We start from the raw sequence: 20,564 nt of genomic DNA, 5'->3' as shown, positions 1-20,564 counted from the left end.
TATAATTATTTATGATAGAAAATAAATAAACACATACTTGAATTCCAGATACCAATGGATCGGATAACTCCATCCCAATGGCTTATCTTACACTGGATCACCAACTACAGGTAAAGGAGTAGTTTCTCAGTGACCGTTTTTACTTTTTCCTTATAGAAAAAGTTTAGAGAATCTATCTAGAAAGCTATCTAAGCTAGAGAATCTTTCTAGAATCTACCTAGAAAGTGTTCATATCTTGTCATCGTATATTCATTTATTTATGCTTTTAGTTGGCTTCCCCAAACTTTCTAAATTCAAGTTAAAATAATTCATTCAGTTAAGTTAATCAAGTTTAAAATTGGCAAAATCATGTTCTTAACAATTGTCTTAAAATACTCCCATATCTTTAAGGATGCCAAGAATAGCATTTTTGCTCTTTCAGTGCACTACAATATAAAATTTACTTAAGCTCATTTCTACTTAATAGATTTTGTAATACACTGTCACGTTCATTGTGACTGAAAATATAAGTAATACACTTCAGTGTCTCCTCATGAGTATGAGAGCCATAAACCCTCTTGGTATAATACGGTTTGGCAACCTGAAATGTAAAACCAGAGGCCAGTGATCACTTTAGTCATGATCCGCTATAACAATGAAAGTGTTAAAACCACAGGTGTGAATTTAAGCTGTGAGTTAACTCTGACAAAAGGACACTGAAATTTTCTAGGCCATGGGTTAACACTTATTTTTAAAAGATCATTGCTTTAGTGCTATAAAAATATATCACAGTCACCATATTAACTCTCAGCTTGATATTGAGATTTGATTTAATTATGTTTTAACTTTCTTTATTTATTTTCAGCCTCTAGCACCATGCCCAAACTCCAAAGAATCTATGGCAGTGTTTGAGCAGCATTGTAAAATGGCACAAGAATATATGAAAGTTCAAACAGAAATTGCATTGTTATTACAGAGAAAGTAAGTTGACTGTTATGAATAAAAATAAAACACATTAGTATTTTGGGTCTAAAATATGTTAAGGTGAAATATTGTTTAAAGACATGAAAACTGTATTAATTTTTAGAATTAATCATTAAGCATGCACTTGACTTCCTTGAATAGCTTGGGGGTTGGGGTTGTGAACTCCCACTCATTCAAAAATCTGCATGTAACTTCCGACTCCGCAAAAACATAACTGCTAATGGCCTATTGTTGACCAGAATCCTTACCAATAACATAAGCAGTCAATTAACATATATTTTATATGCTATGAGTATTATGTACTGTATTCTTACAATAAAGTAAGCTAGAGAAAAGAAAATTTTAAGGAAATCAAAAGGAAGGGGAAATACATTTGCAGTACTATACAAAAATCCACGTATAAGTGGATACATATAGTTCAGACCCATGTTGTTCAACTATATTTGTAACTTGAAGGTTCTACATATGTTCTGCCTTTCGGTTTGTAGCACCTTTTGGCTATTTTTATTGCAAAACTAAACCTTTTTGACTACATACATTAAAACTAAGGAAAATAAACTGGTGCTACATAAACATGTTTTATGTTCTAAGAATTTTAAAATTAAAAGCTGTTTAGATTTATAATTGTAAAGATTTATTGTTTCCTTGGACATAAGTGAAATAATTTGATTTACTAATGTTCACTTGTGCTTTATCTTAGAAACATTTTGTAGATCTGTTCTCTCCAGGTATCTGTTTAGGAGAATAGAATTACTTTATTTTATACCTGTGAGTGTTTTTCTTGGGAGTTTTATACTCACATGTGTCTTTCTAAGAGTTATGGAGGCTGCCTTCCTCGCTTTTTTAAGAACTACAATTCCCATACTCCTTTATTTGAAATTCTTAAAGAAACCCAAAACTTCAGTTTTCTTAAACATGAACCTCATGAAATTTTGTACCTCATGAAATTTTGTACCTCTGAAGCTGAGTTATTGTGGTAACTAAAATGAAGTGCTATAGGAAAAACTCATGGCAACTATATGTATATATGGTAATAGGATTCCCTCTTTTAAGTTTAATCTAAATAAGTGAAAATTTCTTGCTTCCTGGAATAATTTCTTTTTGTACTTCCAAAAAAACAAACAAACAAAAAGTAGCTCCATCACAATTTATTGTTACAACAATGTAAATGATTTCAATTCAGTACCTTAAAAGCTATATAGGAAATAAATATTAGAGTCTGCAAATTATGGAGCTAACTATAGAACTGTTAGTACTTTATTTAAAAAAAAAAAAAAAAAACTTTCTTATTTCACATGTTTAACCTATACTTTTTTTCATATTTTATTCATTTGAAAGAGGAGTTCTGTGCTGGAAAAAATAAATGGTGGATTGAAGGAATGTGAAAACTATGATGGTTTTAATCAATTTTAAATACTTTATTTTTTTTTAACGTGTATTCAGTTTTGAGAGAGAGAGCAGAAGCAGGGGAGGGGCAGAGAGAGAGAGAGGGAGAGACAGAATCCAAAGCAGGCTCCAGGCTCTGAGCTGGACAAGAGTTTGACATGGGTCTCAAACCCACGGACCATGAGATCATGACCTGAGCTGAAGTCGGACACTTAACCAGTTGAGCCACCCAGGCACCCCTTGAATACTTTAAAAATGAGAAGTATTACAAGAAAACCATTTGGAGGCTTTTCGTTAGTTATTCAGTTATATCCAGTAACTTCACTATAGGAGCTAATATTGAACATCTCCCAAATAAAAGAGGGCTTCAAAAAGTTTATCAGGCTATGAAAGTCTCTAAGGGTCTTTCCTGAAAATGTTCTTAAAAGTGAATAACTCATTTGAAAGTGGTACTTTGTATTGTTCTCACTGTTTTAAAATAAGAAACAGATTTAAGTTGATAGCATCTATTTTAATTAGCTTGCAAATGTTGTATTAGCCCCCACTTGGCACTGTGGTTAAATAAAACTGTGACTTCAAAACATGAATAAAAGTTCATGAGTGTAAAAGTGGAATGTGAATGGTAAAAACATCATGTTATTTTCCTGTGGTCAGAGCCCTTCCCCAGCCTTTTTCTTCCTACACAAAAAGGATACCAGATAAAATTTTCTGAAACTTTAATTATACCATTTTATCTGTATTCACTAATTGTCTAAGTAGAGTTACTTATTAAAATAAAAGGATTATGGTGTTTGTATGGGTAAGCCAGAAGAGTGGATGCTAGTCTCCATTCTAGCCCGCAGTTACATTTGCATGGTGTCCCTGAGATGCATAATGACAGAGCCAGAATAAAAGTTCTAATTAGTTGAGCTCATTGGTTATTAGTGTATAAATTTTTTCTATCGTGTATCTTTTACTATATTTTATTATGTGGTATTTGTTTTTAGGCAAGAACTAGTTGCAGAACTGGACCAGGATGAAAAGGACCAGCAAAATACATCTCGTCTGGTACAGGAACATAAAAAGCTTTTAGATGAAAACAAAAGCCTTTCTACTTACTACCAGCAATGTAAAAAACAACTAGAGGTCATCAGAAGCCAGCAGCAAAAACGACAAGGCACTTCATGATTCTCTGGGACCTTCTTTAAAATATGCAAAGAAAGACTTTTTTTTTTAAGGAAAGAAAAGCCCTTCTAATGACAATTCGTGAGTGTTAGCTTTTGGGCGTGTTCTGAATGCCAACTGCCTATATTTGCTGCATTTTGTTTCATCGTTTATTTTCTTTTTCTCATGGTGGACATGCAGTTCAACTGTCTCCTTGCATAACATGGGGGCATCTGTGACTTGAATAAGCAGCAGTTCTCAACTTCAAAACAGATGCAGTGAACCATGGCTATATATGCATGCTCATTGTGTGAAGGCTAGCCTAACAAAACGGGGTATCAAACTAGCTGCTATGTGCAAACATCGCCTTTTTTCGAGGTGGAACCTCAAGAATGATTTTGTTCTTGTATCTCATCTCAAAAAACAAATAATTTTTTTTTCCAAAAGATGGTATATACCAAGTTAAAGACAGGGTATTATAAAATCTAAAATAATCAGTGGTACATTATAGAAATGCAGAACCTTTAGAGATAGTTCCAAAGTGAGGGCTCTGATGCCAGCATCCTTCAATCAGTACTGAACTTAGTTCCATCCATAAAATATTTAAAGGTAAGTGGCGGCTGCTGTATTTAATAAAAGCATATTTCATTGGACTGAAATTATGATACATTGAACAAAATGGAACCCTTTTTTTAAGATATAAAGATTTTTAATTCTGTGATTGTGTGTATGTGTGTTGAGACTATAAAGACTTTATGACTCTAATATTAATATCTCCTAAATGAAATTAAAAGGTAAATGAACACGATCCAGCTTAAATGATCATTCCTTCCTGCAATGATTATTGGATTGTTGTAGTGTATATTTGAAAAACTGAAGAGAAATGATGGAAAATGGAAATAATTGCTCCAACTAAAAGGCTTGGGCTTAGATTTCTTTTATGATACCAAAAGAGTAAAAAATAAAAAAAAATTAAAAAACTGGCAAATCAGGAGAAGTTAGTAAGGAAGTTAAAGAAGTAAATATAAATTCATCAAGTATACTCTTTATCAACATTGGAATAATTAATTTTCCTTACAAGCCCATCCTAGAATGCCTGCTGCCTTTCAACACTTTTAAGGGAATTTCAACACTTATAAAGAGAAAATTTATATTGTTAACAATAACTTTGCTACCATAAACTTTGAAAATAAAAGTAATAAAAAAACTTCATTGAAATAATAGACTATATAAGCTCTATTTTTTCAGTTGGTATTAAATCACATTTTGATACCAGTACAAGGTGTCTTTTAAATAAGGATGTCATCAACCTCATTTTTATAGCATTAATGTTTTATGAAGAGAAAATTAAAAATGAAAGCATAATTTCTGTGATTATTAGAATTATATCATGATTGTATTGTAGTTCTGCTCTGTTTCAGATAAGCAAGTTGATCTAAGAAGTGATCAAAACTATTCTTAAAAAATGCTAAAGCAGGTAACTTTTTCTTCTGTTATTTTTTTCCTCCTTCCACTGAGTTTTATAATGTATTCCTGTGTATACAAGCAATAAAGGTAAAGGACAGTTTGTACTAAACTGTGTCATTTTTAGCTTCCTCAAAATCTATTATTAGAAAGTTTCCAGTAAATAAATGTCTACCATTGCTTGATGTAAATGAAACAAAGGTTATCATTCCCAAATAATTTGATTACCTAGCTGAAAGTGATACTGGTCTCAACACATTAATAGTAAAATAAAATTGGCACAGAAAATACCTGTAGACTAAGGAAAAGTATAACTCCTAGCATTGCTGCTTGTTACATACATGTGTCACTTCACCAAGAGGGACCTAGTCAGTGTTTAGAGACTTTTCTGATTATCTCAGAGCACAAGACATTCAAGTGTGGATGCTAATGCTTGACTTCAGATTTTATTTTAGTCATTCATGTGTTTTTACTATATATCATATATACTTAAAGGGAAAATTTATTATTGTTACATGTAATCACTTCATAAAAGTCTCAAGTAGGAAAACGAAAGAAAATCGTAGTGTTACGTCATGGTACCAAGTACAAAAACAGGCTCTTGAACACTTGCTTGTTTGTTTACAGTAAGTTCCTGGGGGTTCTCAAACAGTAATTGTCCTAGACACTGAGTGCAGCTCAGCCTACATGGTTTGTAAGTAGTTGTGTTGCAAAGCTCATACTTTTTAAGTCCTGATTATCCCTGATGGGATAAAAGTGCAGCAGGGATCATTAAAATCCACAGCTAGTTTTATCAGCATCCTCACCCATTAAACCTCCAAACAGAGACTAATAAGGAGCCAAAATTTTTATTGATTCTGGTTTTACCTTTCACTCTAACCCTCATTTTTGGGTGGAAATAGCAAAAAGACAAGCAAGTGGCTCAAAGGCCCCCCTCTAAGAAATTCAGAATCTCGAACAATATCTAATTATATTTTATTCTCCAGGGAAAGAAAACAAAGTCTAGAGAGAAATACTCAGCAGTAAGAGTAACTTTTCTGAGTCAAATGAAAATCAGTTAAGACTTGACTTTATAGCAACACCACATAGTAAAGAGATTTGTTTAAAAGTTGTTTACAAATGTTTGACTCTTTTTGCTAAAGCATTTTGGAGTATTTATTGTCTTTTTTTTTCTCCAAGCTTCTTTTATGTTCCTAGTTTCCGCTCCTGCCTGTAGCCAGAGATCATAGGTTTTGCCTGTGAAACTTTTTTCTTTCTGTTAAGTGTATGGTTTTCAGCAGTCAACTCCTCTTCAAATGGTAGGAAGTCCCACTTGTATCATTCAAAACATTTTATGTAAAACCATGTAATGCAGAAATCCTTGTGCATACTGTATAATTGAAGGAAGCTTTTTAGATTATTTTTGTTTGTAATAAAATTCAGATTGTTATTCTAAACTTGTTTACAAAAACGGTTAATGATTTATATCAGCAAATAAGCTGTGAGGTGTTCTGCTCTGCAATATGTTTACCTCACACAAAGTCAAATAAAAACTGAGTAGTGAGTATTCTTACAGTACTCAACACTGTTGTAACATAATCATGATTTTTGAGAAGCTAGACGATTGGCCATTTAACATAATCTATCTAACCATTCAAAGTTTTTGTTAAATGGGTGCTCTTCACAATTTCATTAAATCATGATTTATATGAGGTACAACACGGTATATACATCACTGAGTGATTCTTCTCATTAGGAAACTGGTGTCCTGTAGTATATCTAAGTTACATTAAGCATTTCATTCCATTATCTACCTACTAACCCCCCAACCAGCACCCGTGTGCACATATACACATTCTTATAAACTCAATCTTCATTTTAGTAAATCAGCTCATTGATTCACTTATTTCTTTAACAGATATTTATTGAGCATGTATTATAAGTGAAGCCCATATGGCTAATGCCAAGTTACATGTTCTCTTTAGTCACATGGTAGTTAGATTGTACTCCCATTTCACAGATGGAAAAATGGGCTCCTAAATGTTAAGACTTGGGCCTGAGTCTACTTTTCCCCCGTCAGCTGTTTTAGGCAGAATCTCATGCAAGGGGACTCTGTAGCCACTATAAGCCCATGATGTGAAGAAGAGCATGGGAAAATGTGTAAACTGAGTAGCAGATGGTCAGTGGGGGAAGGGGGGGATTTGAGGTAACTTGCAGGCACAGAGGCTTTGTGACCACTCTATAGATCACAACAAAACCAACACTTTATTTTTTTTTAAGTTTTTTGATTTATTTTGAGAGACAGAACACAAGCAGGGGAGAGGCAGAGAAAGAGAGGGAAGGAGAATCCCAAGCAGGCTCTATCTGTCAGTGCAGAGCCCAACACAGGGCTCCATCCCACAAACCATGAGATCATAACCTGAGCCGAAACCAACAGTCAGATGCTTAACAGACCGAGCCACCCAGGTCCTCTAGCCAACACTTTTAAACCCAAGTCTGTGCTCTATACCACTTTGCCATAATTTAAAACTTGCTGAGTGCTTCAGTTTCCACATTATTTCTTCAATGTGGTGGGGTGTCGTCACTCTTTCACTCCCCTCAGCTGAACACCTGCTAAAAATGGAAATACGAATAATGATATTGTGAGGCTTGGCCTAGAAAGATTTGTTGTCTGCTCTTAGGAAAGGCTTAATTCAGGCTTTTCCATTTTTAGTTTGTTTTGTATTTTTGTTTTTACCTCTTTGTTCTTTGTCTTTTAATTGGGATGTAATATTTACACACTAAACTGCATCCACTTAAATGAGTGCAGTTTACTGAGTTTTGACATGTGTATACACTTGGGAGTCCATCCAACAAGCAAGATACTGAACATTTCCGTCCCGCCTCCCCAGGGTCTCCCATGTCCCTTTGTAGTCCTTGCCTCCCTCCACTCTAGGCCCTAAGCCCCAGACCCTGATGTGCTTTCTAACAGTATAAATTCGTTTGCATTTTCTAGTTACATTAATGAAATCATTCAATACGTATTCTTTTTAAGCTTTTTTTCCTCCTCTTGAACAGTTGTTTTAATTCCTTTGACAGGAAATTTTAATTAAACCACTTTTAGTGATACTTGAAAACCTTTCAGTATCAGTCTTCAAGAGAAAACATAGGTTTTAAGAGGCTATAGATGTGTCCATTGTGGCCAGCTTGATTGTGCATTGTTGTCAGGTTCTGAAACATTTAAGATTGCTTTATTTTTGTTTTTAGGGAACCTTAACACTTTGCTTACAAAATCCCTTGCATTGTTTGGTAAAGTAAGCCCGTTTATCTCTGTATTTGGGTGTTAGAAATGCAACATGGACATGGACAGTAGCACATTAGTAGGTTCATGGTAGTTTTCAGGAAATAGTCATTGGCCAGTGTCACTTTTAAAAAAATCCTGCTTTTCATTTTTATTTAGATTGCAGCTGCTTTTTTGCTCGTTCAAAAACCTGGGAGACAGTATTCTAACTGAACAAAACAGTCTTTGGTAAAAAGTATTTGATAGGGATCTCTCATACTGATGCTCTCTGTGGTCCTGTGTACTATTGCGGTGCCCGTGGGAATAACTAAGATGACATTGGTAGATCATGTACTGCTTACTGCCGGGACCTGTGTTCCTTTTCCATCAGTAATGAGTAACTGCTCTCAGAGCTTCTCATCCCTGCCATGAGGTCCCACCAAAACTGAGTTTGTTGAAATGACCTGCCCTTGATGTCAGTTTTTTCAGTGAAATCATTTCCAAGTAATGAAATGCATTTTTTATCCTGTAATTTAATGGTCAGTGATATCTTATAGATGCCACATAACATCACGATCATTGCTTTGAGTACACCAGAAATCTTCTGAAAAGCAAAAGTCATCTGCAAAATGCAGTTGCTTCTCAGACTTATTGTCTGTTTCTCTTTGTGGAATCTCTTCTTTAGTTATTAAAGGAACGACTACATTAATCATTGATAACTTTACCAAATTCAAATTAGAGAATGAAGAAACCTAAAAACAAGTGTAACTTTTTTGTGGTTGAAGAAAAAATGCTGATATTCCCTCATACACCTTTTTGACTTTTAATCCATTTCCTGCAAAGATACTTACCTAAATATCTATATGTCATGAGCATATTTCTTGCAAAAATCAGTACCATTTGTTTCTTTTGCATATACCATGAGAACCTTTTAACAGATATCATTTAAGGATTGGAAACATGTCTTTATTCTGTAAGCCACATATGCAATTTATAATTTATATGCTCACAAACAATCTATTTCTGTACAGTAGGGCTAATATATACTAGTACATTGTTGGACAATAGTCTTAACTTCAAAATTCATACTAAAACTCATGTCTGACCACATTAATTCTGTCCTCCCATTCATGATTCCACATTTTATGTATAGGACTTGAGGAAGTGGTACCAAGTTCCTAGACCTAAGCTGAATATTTCTTCCCTTTTCATTTTTTTTTTTTTCAGCAATATCAGAAAATTCCCCAGTCTTGGTGCTGCTGCATGTAGCCTATGATTCATAATGACATAAATTTGGATGCTGCCCAAAATAATGGCTTCTATGATAGTTTTGCTCATCTGCATCCTGGCCAAAGAGGAGAAGGAAAGGGCAAGAGCACCAAAGGTTCAGGTCACTTATGGTCACATCCATTTGCCAGAATTTAATCACACACCTTAACCCTACCCTCTTTGAGGCCTGAAATGTCTGTATGAATGGGCAGCTGTGTGCCTAACTGGAAGGGGGGAATTCAGTTACAAACGAAGGATCAAAAAGATTTAGAGGACAATGAGTAGCCTTCTTCACACTCTTGGAAAGGAAAATAGACCACTGCCTCCCCCATTTTCTCTGCCCCTGTTCTCCACAATAAAAATGGAAATAGGAAAAGCTGGCCCCTCACAAGAATGGACATTAATGTCAAAATCCAATCAATATGGTGTATAATACTTAAAGATTTCCCTATATTTACAGTTGATGCAGCTTAGAAAAATAAAACTTCAGAGGCGCCTGGGGGGCTTAGTCGGTTAAGCACCAACTTCAGCTCAGGTCATGATCTCGCAGTTTGTGTGTTCAACCCCTGTGTCAGGCTCTGTGCTGACAGCTTGGATCCTGGACCCTGTTTTGGATTCTTTCTCTCTCTCTCTCTCTCTCTCTCTCTCTCTCTCTCTCTCTCTCTCCCTCCCTCCCTCCCTCCCTCCCTCCCCTTCCCCTGCTCGCTCTCTGTCTCTCTCAAAAATAAAAATTTAAAAAATAGTATGTTTAAAGAAAAATAAAACTTCAAAATGTGAAGTTAGAGCACTTTAGTTAGAACACTGGTTGGAAATCAGACTTGAAGTAATTTAGATATTCAGTAATGACAATCCACCTTAGAAAAGAAACTTTATATCTTGAATGAAAGAAGTAATAGAAACTTTGGTAGAACAAATTATGAGAAAACAAAATTAGCCATATTATGAGGAAAAAAATTTTAAACTTGGAGGTATCATAAAGAAAGTAACTAACACTTACTAAGTGTATACTATGTTTTAGGCATTTTGTAAATGTTACTCTTGCTTTAGAAATAAAGTGATGAACAGAGATGTTTCAAACTTGCCCAGCTAGTAAATGATGGGCTGCAGTTCAAACCCAGGTCTTCTTAGCTTCAAGGCTCACAAAAATCTCATTTTAATAGTTTAGAACTTGGAATACATTTTCTTATAGACCTAATAAAGGGGAGGAAAACTAGGTTCCTAAGCATATTTATAAAAGCCTGGTCTTTAATGGAAATGAAATCATAATGCCATTGAATGGAACAATTCCAACAAAGACTGTGAGAGAAAATACTAAAGTGACATGGTGGTTGTCTTCAGGTATTGACATTGTGGTAATTTTTTTCCTTTTAAGAGTTCTTTAAAAAAAAAAAAAAAGAGTTCTTTAGCTTTTTATTGTTTTCTGCATAGTAAAAATTAAAACCAGGAGGACAAAGCCTTACACAAACCATGTTTCTTTGGCAGGAACTCAGGGCCCTTTGCCATGGGCACAACCATTGGAGCCCTTGCATGAATCCTACAGGGGCAGGAACTTCCCTTCCCACTACTGGCCCCAACCTGGATCCCTGCAGGTAGGGGTGGACCCAAAGGGAGTGCTTCCAAAGGTTGTCCCATGGATTTGGTGAAGATGAAGCATAGTCTCAACAAGAGGAGTAAAAAAATAAATAAATCAGAACTTTAATGGCTTTAAAGTTTATTATTATTATTATTATTATTATTATTATATCAATGCACATTCTAGGGGCGCCAACCTTCGAAATTCTGCTTCACAATGACAGGTTATTATTCAGGGATATAAACTTTTATCCAGTTCCTGAAGTGATTCTGTTACACCGACAGATTTGAGAATTACGTATACCATAGAGTGGATAGAAAGGGTATTGCCATTGTCAACTTTCTAGATTCTAACCCATCTAGTGTTGTGAAAGCTGAGAGGCGGAGTGTGACATTGTGATTTATAATAAATTCTATATTTGGTCTTCTTCCCTGTTCCTGGTACACAGCACCTAAAACCTTTGAAATTCCTTAAGTGGTGAGAACGATAAAGATGTCTTGTTATGGTAATGAGGCAATTTTTGGGAAAGCCCCTAGATGAGAATGGGAGCTAGTTGCCCCAGAAGCCAACTACCCAGTTAGAAGGTGAGAAAACTTAGCCCCACCCAACCCCCACCTTCAGGGAGGGGAAAAAGGGCTGGAGGTATGGAATTCAGTCACCAAAGGCCGATGATTTAATTGGTCATGCCTGTGTAATGGAGCGCCCCATAAAAAACTCCAAAAGAACAGGGTTCATAGAGTTCCTGAGTTGGTAAACATGTGAAGATGGGGTGGGAGTGGGGAGAGTGATGCACACAGAAGGCATGGAAACTCTATACCATTTCCAAATACCTCTCCCTGTGCATCTCTTCTATGTGGCTGTTCTTGGATTGTCTTTTATAACAAACTGGTGACCTAATAAGTAAACTGTTTCTCCCAAGTTCTGTGAGCTGCCCTGGCGTACTAATCAAATCCAGGGAACAGATGTTGGAACCTCTGATCTATATAGCCAGTCAGAAGCACAGGTGACAACCTGGACTTGCAATTTGTGTCTGAAATGGAGGGGGGCGGGGGGCAGTCTTCTAGGACCGAACCCTTAACCTGTGGAGTCTTATACTGTCTCTTGAGTAGATCACATCACAATTGAGTTGAATTGTAGGATACCTGGCTGGTGTCAAATTGTTTGGCATGAGGGGAAACGCCCACACATTGGACTCACAATCATGAATGAATCTGTGAAAGATAAAATGTGCCATGTCCCTGAGATACACAAAAAGTAGCTGCATGGAGATAAGGAAAAGATTAGGAAAGATGTACAGACAGAGCTTCAAAAACTATAGAAGGTCAACTCAGAATGTCTTTAGGTAAATTGAGCCTGGGGGAGAAAACTGCCCTTTCTATATAAGGAGGGATATCTGAACATCAGGAATTCAAGAAGTTTTGAATATATGAACTTTGTCTTTTCCACTACTCCATTCTCTATAGAGGAAGCATAAAAGTAAAGGTGAAATCAGAAATCATTTTAGAGGTATACTGTTACACAATTATGTTTATCACAGCATCGAGTTTTTAAAAAGCAACCTAAGGGGCCCCTGGGTGGCTCAGTTAAGCGTCTGACTTTGGCTCAGGTCACTGATCTCACAGTTCGTGGGTTCGAGCCCCACATTGGGCTCTGTGCTGACCGTTCAGAGCCTGGAGCCTGCTTCGGATTCTGTGTCTCCTGCTGCTTCTGCCCCTCCCCTGCTCATGCTCTGTCTCTGTCTCTCTCTCAAAAATAAACATTAAAAAAATATTCTTAATTTTTAAAAAGCAACCTAAGTAGCTGTTAATCAGTGTTAAGTAAACTGTAGTAGATCTATACCATGTAATACTATATGTCTGTTTAAAAGTATTGTGAAACTGAATAAAGGAGACCTCATTTAAAATGGAATTGGGAGGGGTGCCTGACTGGCTGAGTCAGTGGAGCATGTGACTTTTGATCTCGGGTTGTGAGTTCAAGACCCACATAGGGTGTAGATATCACTTAAAATCTTTAAAAGTTGGGAAGCCAGAAGAGGGTGTTCTTATTCCCTACCACTCATCATCAATTGCACACCCCAACAGGGAGAGACATACCTTGCATTCCCTGCAATAGGAAGAGGCCTACTTGACTACTCCAGCAGGAGGAAGAATGAATTTCTCCATGCCAGCAACTACCCCAGCCAATAAGAAAATACCACAACTCAGCCAATGAGAAACGCTCACGACCCTGAACTCTCACTTTCCTCCAATAGACTTTGGTTCAAAACAACCCCTCCCAACTTCCTTCTTTTCTCTATGAAGTATCATTATTTTCCTTTAATCTGACTTATTTATGGTTTGCCATCACTTACATGACCCAAATTGCAATTCCTCTACTATTCCCAAATCCTTTTGCTGGCAAAATAACTGTGTTAAGGTTGACAGTATAATATAGTTCTACAATTGGTATATAAAGCTGTCCAAATTGAGTGCTTCAAAATATTAAAAGATTGGCACATGAAGAAGTAGTACTGATAGCAAAAAGGTAACATTTTAAAAAATCCAGTGTAATTCATTATATGTATTAAAGGAACTGTACAATTCTACCAATAGATGCCTAAAGGATATTTGATAATATTTACAAATAAAAGAAGGATTAAAATGGAATTTCCCAAACTTGATAAAGATCACTCCTCCAAACCAACAGCATATTAAATAGTTAAATTACTGTCATTTTAATGAATCTGAAACATTATAATCTGAAACAAAGCAAAGATGCCCTGTCATTATTCAACATTTTTTTTAAGTTTTAGCTCATGAAAAGACCCCAAAATAGAATAATTAGTATAATAACTAGAAAATAAGAAAGATTATCTTTATTTGCAGAATGTAAAACTATATAGAAAACCCACAAAACTAATTTGATTGATTGTATCTGATATGTATCAAAATTAGTTTTTCTATAATAACAACCAGAAGTAGAAATGAGATTTTCCTTTGCCCTACTGACAATGTCAATAATACCACAAAATACCAAAGAAAACGTTTAAAGGAAATAGGGCCGATGAACACTATAGCCTTAATATAAAACAAGACATTAACATTTTCCTAAATGAGAAAACAATATCATAAGGGCACCTGGGTGGCTCAGTCAGTTGAGCATTGGACTCTTGATTTCAACTCAGGTCATGATCCCAGAATGTGGGATCAAGCCTCAAGTCAGGCTCTGTGCTGAGCATGGAGGCTGCTTGAGATTCTTCAGCCCTAAGTGCACTCTCTCTCTAAAATAAAAAAATAAATTCTTACATAGCTGTATGTACTTACAGATTATTTGTTTAATGTAGTTTTAGTCAAAAATCCAATGGAGTTGAGAGTATGTTTGGTTTGAACTGGACAAAGTGATTTTAAAGTTCTTAGGAAATGAGTGCTCAATAGTTAAGATATAATCTTTATACAGATTGAACATACTTAAGTGTACAATTTGATAAGTTTTGCAAGATAAATGCATCTGTGAAATCACCATAGGGTACTGAGAGTCTCCCCAATTCCAGAAATTTCCTTGTACCCCTAGATAATCCTTCCTCTACCCCCTTTCCCAGACAACCATTAATCAGCTTGCTCTAACTAATTATTTGGCATTTTCTAGAATTTAATCCTATAGAATATAGTCTGTTTTGGCTGGCTTTTCACTCAGCATAATGATTTTGATATTCACCTAAGTTGCTGCGTATATGAATGGTTTGTCCCTTTATTATTTTCAGCTGGGTCCCATTGTACAGATGCAGCAAATTTTGTTGATGCACTCAACTACTGATGGATAATTTTCGGTTTCCACTTTTTGGCTCTTAAAGAAAGCATCTATGAACATTTGTGTACAAGTCTTCACGTAGATTTCTTTGGAGTAAATACTTAGAAATGTAACAGCTGAGTTTTATGGTAGGTATATGTTTTAACGTGTTAAGAAACTGCAGACCTCCAAAGTAGCTGTACAATTCCATGTTTCCACCAGCAGTAGTAGAGTAGTATTAGAGTTTCAGTTGCTCCACATCCTTGTCAACATTTGGTATGATCAGTCTTTTTTAATTTTAGCCATTCTAATAAGTGTCTAGTGGTATCCTACAGCAGTTTTTTTTTTTTAAATCTTTATTCACTTTTGAGAGAGGGAGAGACAGAGCATGAGTGGGGGAGGGGCCGAGAGAGAGGGAGACACAGAATCCCAAGCAGGCTCCAGGCTCTGAGCTGTCAGCAAAGAGCCCGACGTGGGGCACAAACCCACGAACCGGGAGGTCATGACCTGAGCCGAAGTTGGAAGTTCAACCGACTGAGCTACCCAGGTGCCCCTCCTACTGCAGTTTTAATTTGAATATTTCCCTGATGACTAATCTTGGCATGTGCCTGTTGGGCTTTCATAGAGTTTATTTTGCATAATGCCTGTTAAAATCCTTTGTCAGTTTTTTAATTGGGTTGTTCTCTTCTTAATATTGAGTTGTAAGACTTTTATGTACTCTTGTTACAGTTTTTTGTCTGATATTGGTGCAGTGAATATTTTCTCCCAGTCCATGGTTTGCCTTTTTCATTTTCTTAGTATTTGTCAAAGAGAAAAAGCTTTTAGTTTTTATTATATAATAGTGTTATATATTAGTTTCAGGTGTACAATATAAACAATAATTCTGTACATTTCTCAGTGCTCATCAAGATAAGTGTACCCCTAATCCCTTTTATGTATTCCATTCATCCTCTCACCCATCTCCCCTCTGGCAACCACCAGTTTATCCTCTGTACTTAAAGAGACTGTTTATTTGTCTCTTTTTTTGTTGTTGTTAATTTGTTTTGTTTCTTAAATTCCACATATGAGTAAAATCATACGGTATTTGTCTTTCTGTGACTTCACTTAGCATTATATACTCTAGGTCCATCCATGTTGTTGCAAATGGCAAGCCTTCATTCTTTTTTATGGCTAGGTAATAATTCTGTGTGTATGTGTGTGTGTGCACATGTGTGTGTGTGTGTGTGCATGTGTGTGTGTGTCTATGTATATGTATACATGTGTATTTATACACATACATACACCAAATCTTCTTTATCCATTCACCTGTCATTGGACACATAGGTTGCTCCCATATCTTGGCTATTATAAATAATGCTGCAATAAACATGTGTGCACATATCTCTTTGTATTAATGTTTTCATTTTCCTTGTTAAGTACCCAGTAGCAGAATCACTGAATCAAAGGATGATTCTGTTTTTTCATCTTATGAGAAACCTCCATACTGTTCCCACAGTAGCTGTATCAGTTTGCATCCTTGCCAACACTTGTTATTTCTTGTGTTTTTTATTTTAACCATTCTGACAGACGTAAAGTGATATCTCACTGTAGTTTTAATTTACGTTCACCTGATCATTAGTCATGTTGAGCATCTTTTCATGTGTTTGTTGGCTATCTGTATGTCTTCTTTGGAAAAATATCTGTTCAGGTCTCTGCCCATTTTTAATTTGCTTATTTGGGGGTTTTTTGGTGTTAAGTTCTTTATGTATGTTGGATACTAATCCCTTATTGGATATATCATTTGCAGATATCTCCCATTCAATAGGTTGCTGTTTTATTTTTTTGATGTTTCTTTCACTTGCAGAAGCTTTTTATTTTGGTGTAGTCCTAGCAGTTTAATTTTGCTTTTGTTTCCCTTGCCAAAGGAGACCTATGTAGAAACATGTTTCTAAAGCTGATGTCAAAGAAATTACTACCTATTTTCTTTTAGGAATTTTATAGTTTCAAGTCTCACATTTAGGTCTTTAATCCATTTTGAGTTTATTTTTACATATGGTGTAACAAAGTGGTTCAGCTTTTTTTTTTTTTTTTTTGCATGTAGCTGTCCAGTTTCCCTGGCACCATTTGTTGAAGAGACTTTTTTACATTTTTCCGATTGTATATCTTGTCTTTCTTGTCGCAAATTAATGGACCATAAAAGCATGGGTTTATTTCTGGGCTTTCTGTTATGTTCCATTGATGTCTGTGTCTCTTTTTATGCCAGCACTGTCCTGTTTTGATCACTACACCTTTGTAGTATATCTTGGAATCTGGGATTGTGATACCTCCAGCTTTGTTCTTCTGTTTGAAGATTGTTTTGGCTGTTTGGTGTCTTAATTTTGATGAAGTCTATTTATTAATTTTCTTATTTTATGTTTCATTCTCTGTGTTCTGAAAAATCTAAAAGGGGGTGCCTGGGTGGCTCAGTCAGTTAAGCGTCTGACTCTTGATCTCAATTCAGGTTTTGATCTCAGGGTCATTAGTTCAAGCCCCACACTGGGCTCCATGCTAGGCATGAAGCCTACTTAAATAAAGTAAAATAAAGTATCTTTAAATAAAAGATTTTTCTTCCTGTGTTGCTTTAGACGTTTCCCAGTTTTAGCTTTTACATTAGGTCTATGATCCATTTTGACTATTGTGTAATAAGGATCAATGTTCATATTTTTCTATACAGCTATCCAGTTGTATTCTAGCCCTATTCTTTGAAAAGATTTTTCTTCCCCCATTGAATCACCTTAAGTAAGCACCTTTGTTGAAATCAACTGACCATATATAAGTGAATCTGTTCGTGGTTTTCCTACTCCTTTCCATTGATTTATATCAATTTGTAGCCTTAGAACAAGTCCTAAAATCATCAAGGTTAGTCCTTTAACTTTGTTCTTTATTAAAATTAAAGCTTTAACAATTTTAATATAAATTTTAGTATCAACTTACTAGTTACTACCAAAATATTTAGCTTATTGGACTTTTGATTGAGATTGCCTTGAATATATAGACCAAGTTTGGGAGAGTTGACATACTAACAATATTGAATTTTCCAATCTGTGAAAGGGTGATTTTCTCTGTTTATTTAGACCTTTTCTAATTTATCTAGGCAGTGTTTTTATAGTTTTTAGTGTAGAGATCTTGGACATGTAGTCTAGTAGATTCTATGAAAAGTAAAATCATATTCTTAGAACATTCCCATTTTGAGAAATACAGGATTAAGAACACTTGTACATAAAAATATAAATACCAGGAAGTTACTTGAAATACTATATAATGACCAAATATATTTTTTAATTTAAAAAATACCCTAAACCTCAAAAATGTCTATTAATAGGGAAAACATTAAGTTAATGGTAAACTATGTAGTTTTTTTAAAAGACTGAATTAAGTCTATATATGTGGATCTGGATTAATGTCCATGACCTATTGCTACATGAAAATAGGACACTGAAGAGCATATATATGATGCTGTTTGAGTGAAGAAAAAAAAAAAAAATTAAAGTGAAACAAAAAGCCTGCATGTATAATATGACATGCATCTGAATACTGAAAACAGTAATGAAGGATACTCTTAACAAGTAGTGATCCCAGAAAAGGTAGATGACAGTGGACAGATTATTACCTTTTTTATGTAATTGTGAATTGTTTCACATGTTTAATGAGAATAGATAACTTTATAATTTAAAAAGCTCAGCAAGTTTGAAGAAGGAGACAGAAGTGACAACATTGGGAAGTCATGCATTAAAAGATGCAGTGGTCTATGGGAACACTGGTTGCTGTTGGAGGGTGAAATTACAGGTGGTTTCTATTTCTGTATTTCTTTAATGTTTACTTACTTATTTTGAGAGAGAATCCCACCCCAGGCTCCGCATTGTCAGCACAGAGCCTGACATGGGGCTTGAACTCATAAACTGTGAGATCATGACTTGAGCCAAAATTAGCAGTCAGACACTTAACCAACTGTGCCACCCAGGCACCCTTTTATGTCTGTATTTTCTAAAGGATTCTGCAACAAAAATATGAATTTCTTGGTTTACAAAAAAGTGATTTCCATTTATTATTTTTTTTTAATTTACATCCAGATTAGTTAGCATATAGTGCAACAATGACTTCATGAGTAGATTCCTTAGTGCTACCTACCCCTTTAGTCCACACCCCCTCCAGTAACCCTCAGTTTGTTCTCCATATTTATGAGTCTCTTATGTTTTGTCACCCTCCCTGTTTTTATATTATTTTTGTTTCTCTTCCCTTATATTCATCTGTTTTCACTTTAAGTCTTCATATGAATGAAGTCATATGATATTTGTCTCTCTCTCACTGACTAATTTCACTTAGCATAATACCCTCCAGTTTCATCCAAGTAGTTGCAAATGGCAAGATTTCATTCTTCTTGACTGCCAAGTAATACTCCATTGTATACACACCACATTTTCTTTATCCATTCATCCATTGATGGACATTTGGGCTCTTTCCATACTTTGGCTATTGTTGATAGTGCCTCTGTAAACATTAGGGTGCACGTGTCCCTTCGAAACAGCCACCTATAGCCCTTGGATAAATACCTAAGAGTGCAATTGCTGGGTCACAGGATAGTTCTATTTTTAGTTTTTTGAGGAACATCCATACTGTTTTCCAGAGTGGCTGCACCAGCTTGCATTCCCACCAACAATGCAAAAGAGATCCTCTTTCTCCACATCCTCGCCAGCATCTGTTGTTGCCTGAGTTGTTAATATTAGCCATTCTGACAGGAGTGTAAGGTGGTATCTCATGATGGTTTTGATTTGTATTTCCCTTATGATGAGTGAAGTTGAGCATTTTTTCATATGTTGGCCATCTGGATGTCTTCTTTGGAGAAGTGTCTATTCATGTCTTTTGCCCATTTCTTCACTGGATTATTTGCTTTTTGGGTGAAAGAAAGAGAAAAAAGATAAAAAGAAAGTTGCTGTGTCCAAGATCAAAGAGGTTTTTGCCTGCTTTCTCCTCGAGTATTGTGATGGCTTGCTGTCTTACATTTAGGTCTTTCATCCATTTTTGAGTTTATTTTTGTGTATGGTGTAAGAAAGTGGTCCGGGTTCCTTCTTCTGCATGTCACTGTCCAGTTTTCCCAGCACCATTTGCTGAAGAGACTGTCTTTATTCCATTGGATATTCTTTCCTGCTTTGTCAAAGACTAGTTGGCCATACGTTTGTGGGTCCATTTCTGGGTTCTCTATTCTGTTCCACTGATCTGAGTGTTCTTGTGCCAGTACCATACTGTCTTGATGATTAGGGCTTTATAGTATAGCTTGAAGTCCAAGATTGTGATGCCTCCTGTTTTCATTTTCCTTTTCAAGATTGCTTTGGCTATTTGGGGTCTTTTCTGGTTCCATACAAATTTTCGGATTACTTTTTCTAGCTCTGTGAAGAATGGTGGTGTTATTTTGATAGGGATTGCATTAAATATGTAGATTGCTTTGGGTAATATTGACATTTTAACAATATTTGTTCTTCCTATCCAGAAGCATGGAATCTTTTTTCCATTTTTTTGTGTCTTCTTCAATTTCTTTCATAAGCTTTCTGTAGTTTTCAGTGTATAGATTTTTCACCTCTTTGGTTAGATTTATTCCTAGGTATTTTATGTTTTTTTGTGCAACTGTAAATGAGATCGATTCCTTGATTTCTCTTTCTGTCACTTCATTGTTGGTGTATAGGAATGCAACTGATTTCTGTGCATTGATTTTGTATCCTGCAACTTTGCTGAATTCATGGATGAATTCTA

The 20,564-nt window shown here is 35.5% G+C and overlaps 1 protein-coding gene across 10 annotated transcripts in view; it reads left to right on the top strand.

The window, feature by feature from the left end:
• The window catches only part of MAP3K7 (mitogen-activated protein kinase kinase kinase 7), an 85,883-nt gene extending 74,717 nt beyond the window's left edge, over positions 1–11,166 (top strand). For 2 of the 10 annotated variants that reach the window (XM_058734723.1, XM_058734725.1), the window contains 3 exons: positions 49–110; positions 845–960; positions 3,336–6,392. In XM_058734723.1, coding sequence (XP_058590706.1) covers positions 49–110; positions 845–960; positions 3,336–3,516 — 359 coding nt within the window. In that variant the 3' untranslated portion in view covers positions 3,517–6,392. Of the gene's footprint in view, positions 1–48; positions 111–844; positions 961–3,335; positions 6,393–10,945 lie in introns of those variants that run through there. The other 8 variants (XR_009263127.1, XR_009263128.1, XR_009263125.1 and 5 more) reach the window with 8 other exon arrangements.
• The last annotated feature ends 9,398 nt before the right edge of the window (positions 11,167–20,564 follow it).

This window comes from Neofelis nebulosa, chromosome 6 (assembly GCF_028018385.1).
Source record: "Neofelis nebulosa isolate mNeoNeb1 chromosome 6, mNeoNeb1.pri, whole genome shotgun sequence".
NCBI lineage: Eukaryota > Metazoa > Chordata > Mammalia > Carnivora > Felidae > Neofelis > Neofelis nebulosa.
Note: the sequence above shows the minus strand (reverse complement) of the source record. Positions and strands in the feature narration are given on the sequence as shown.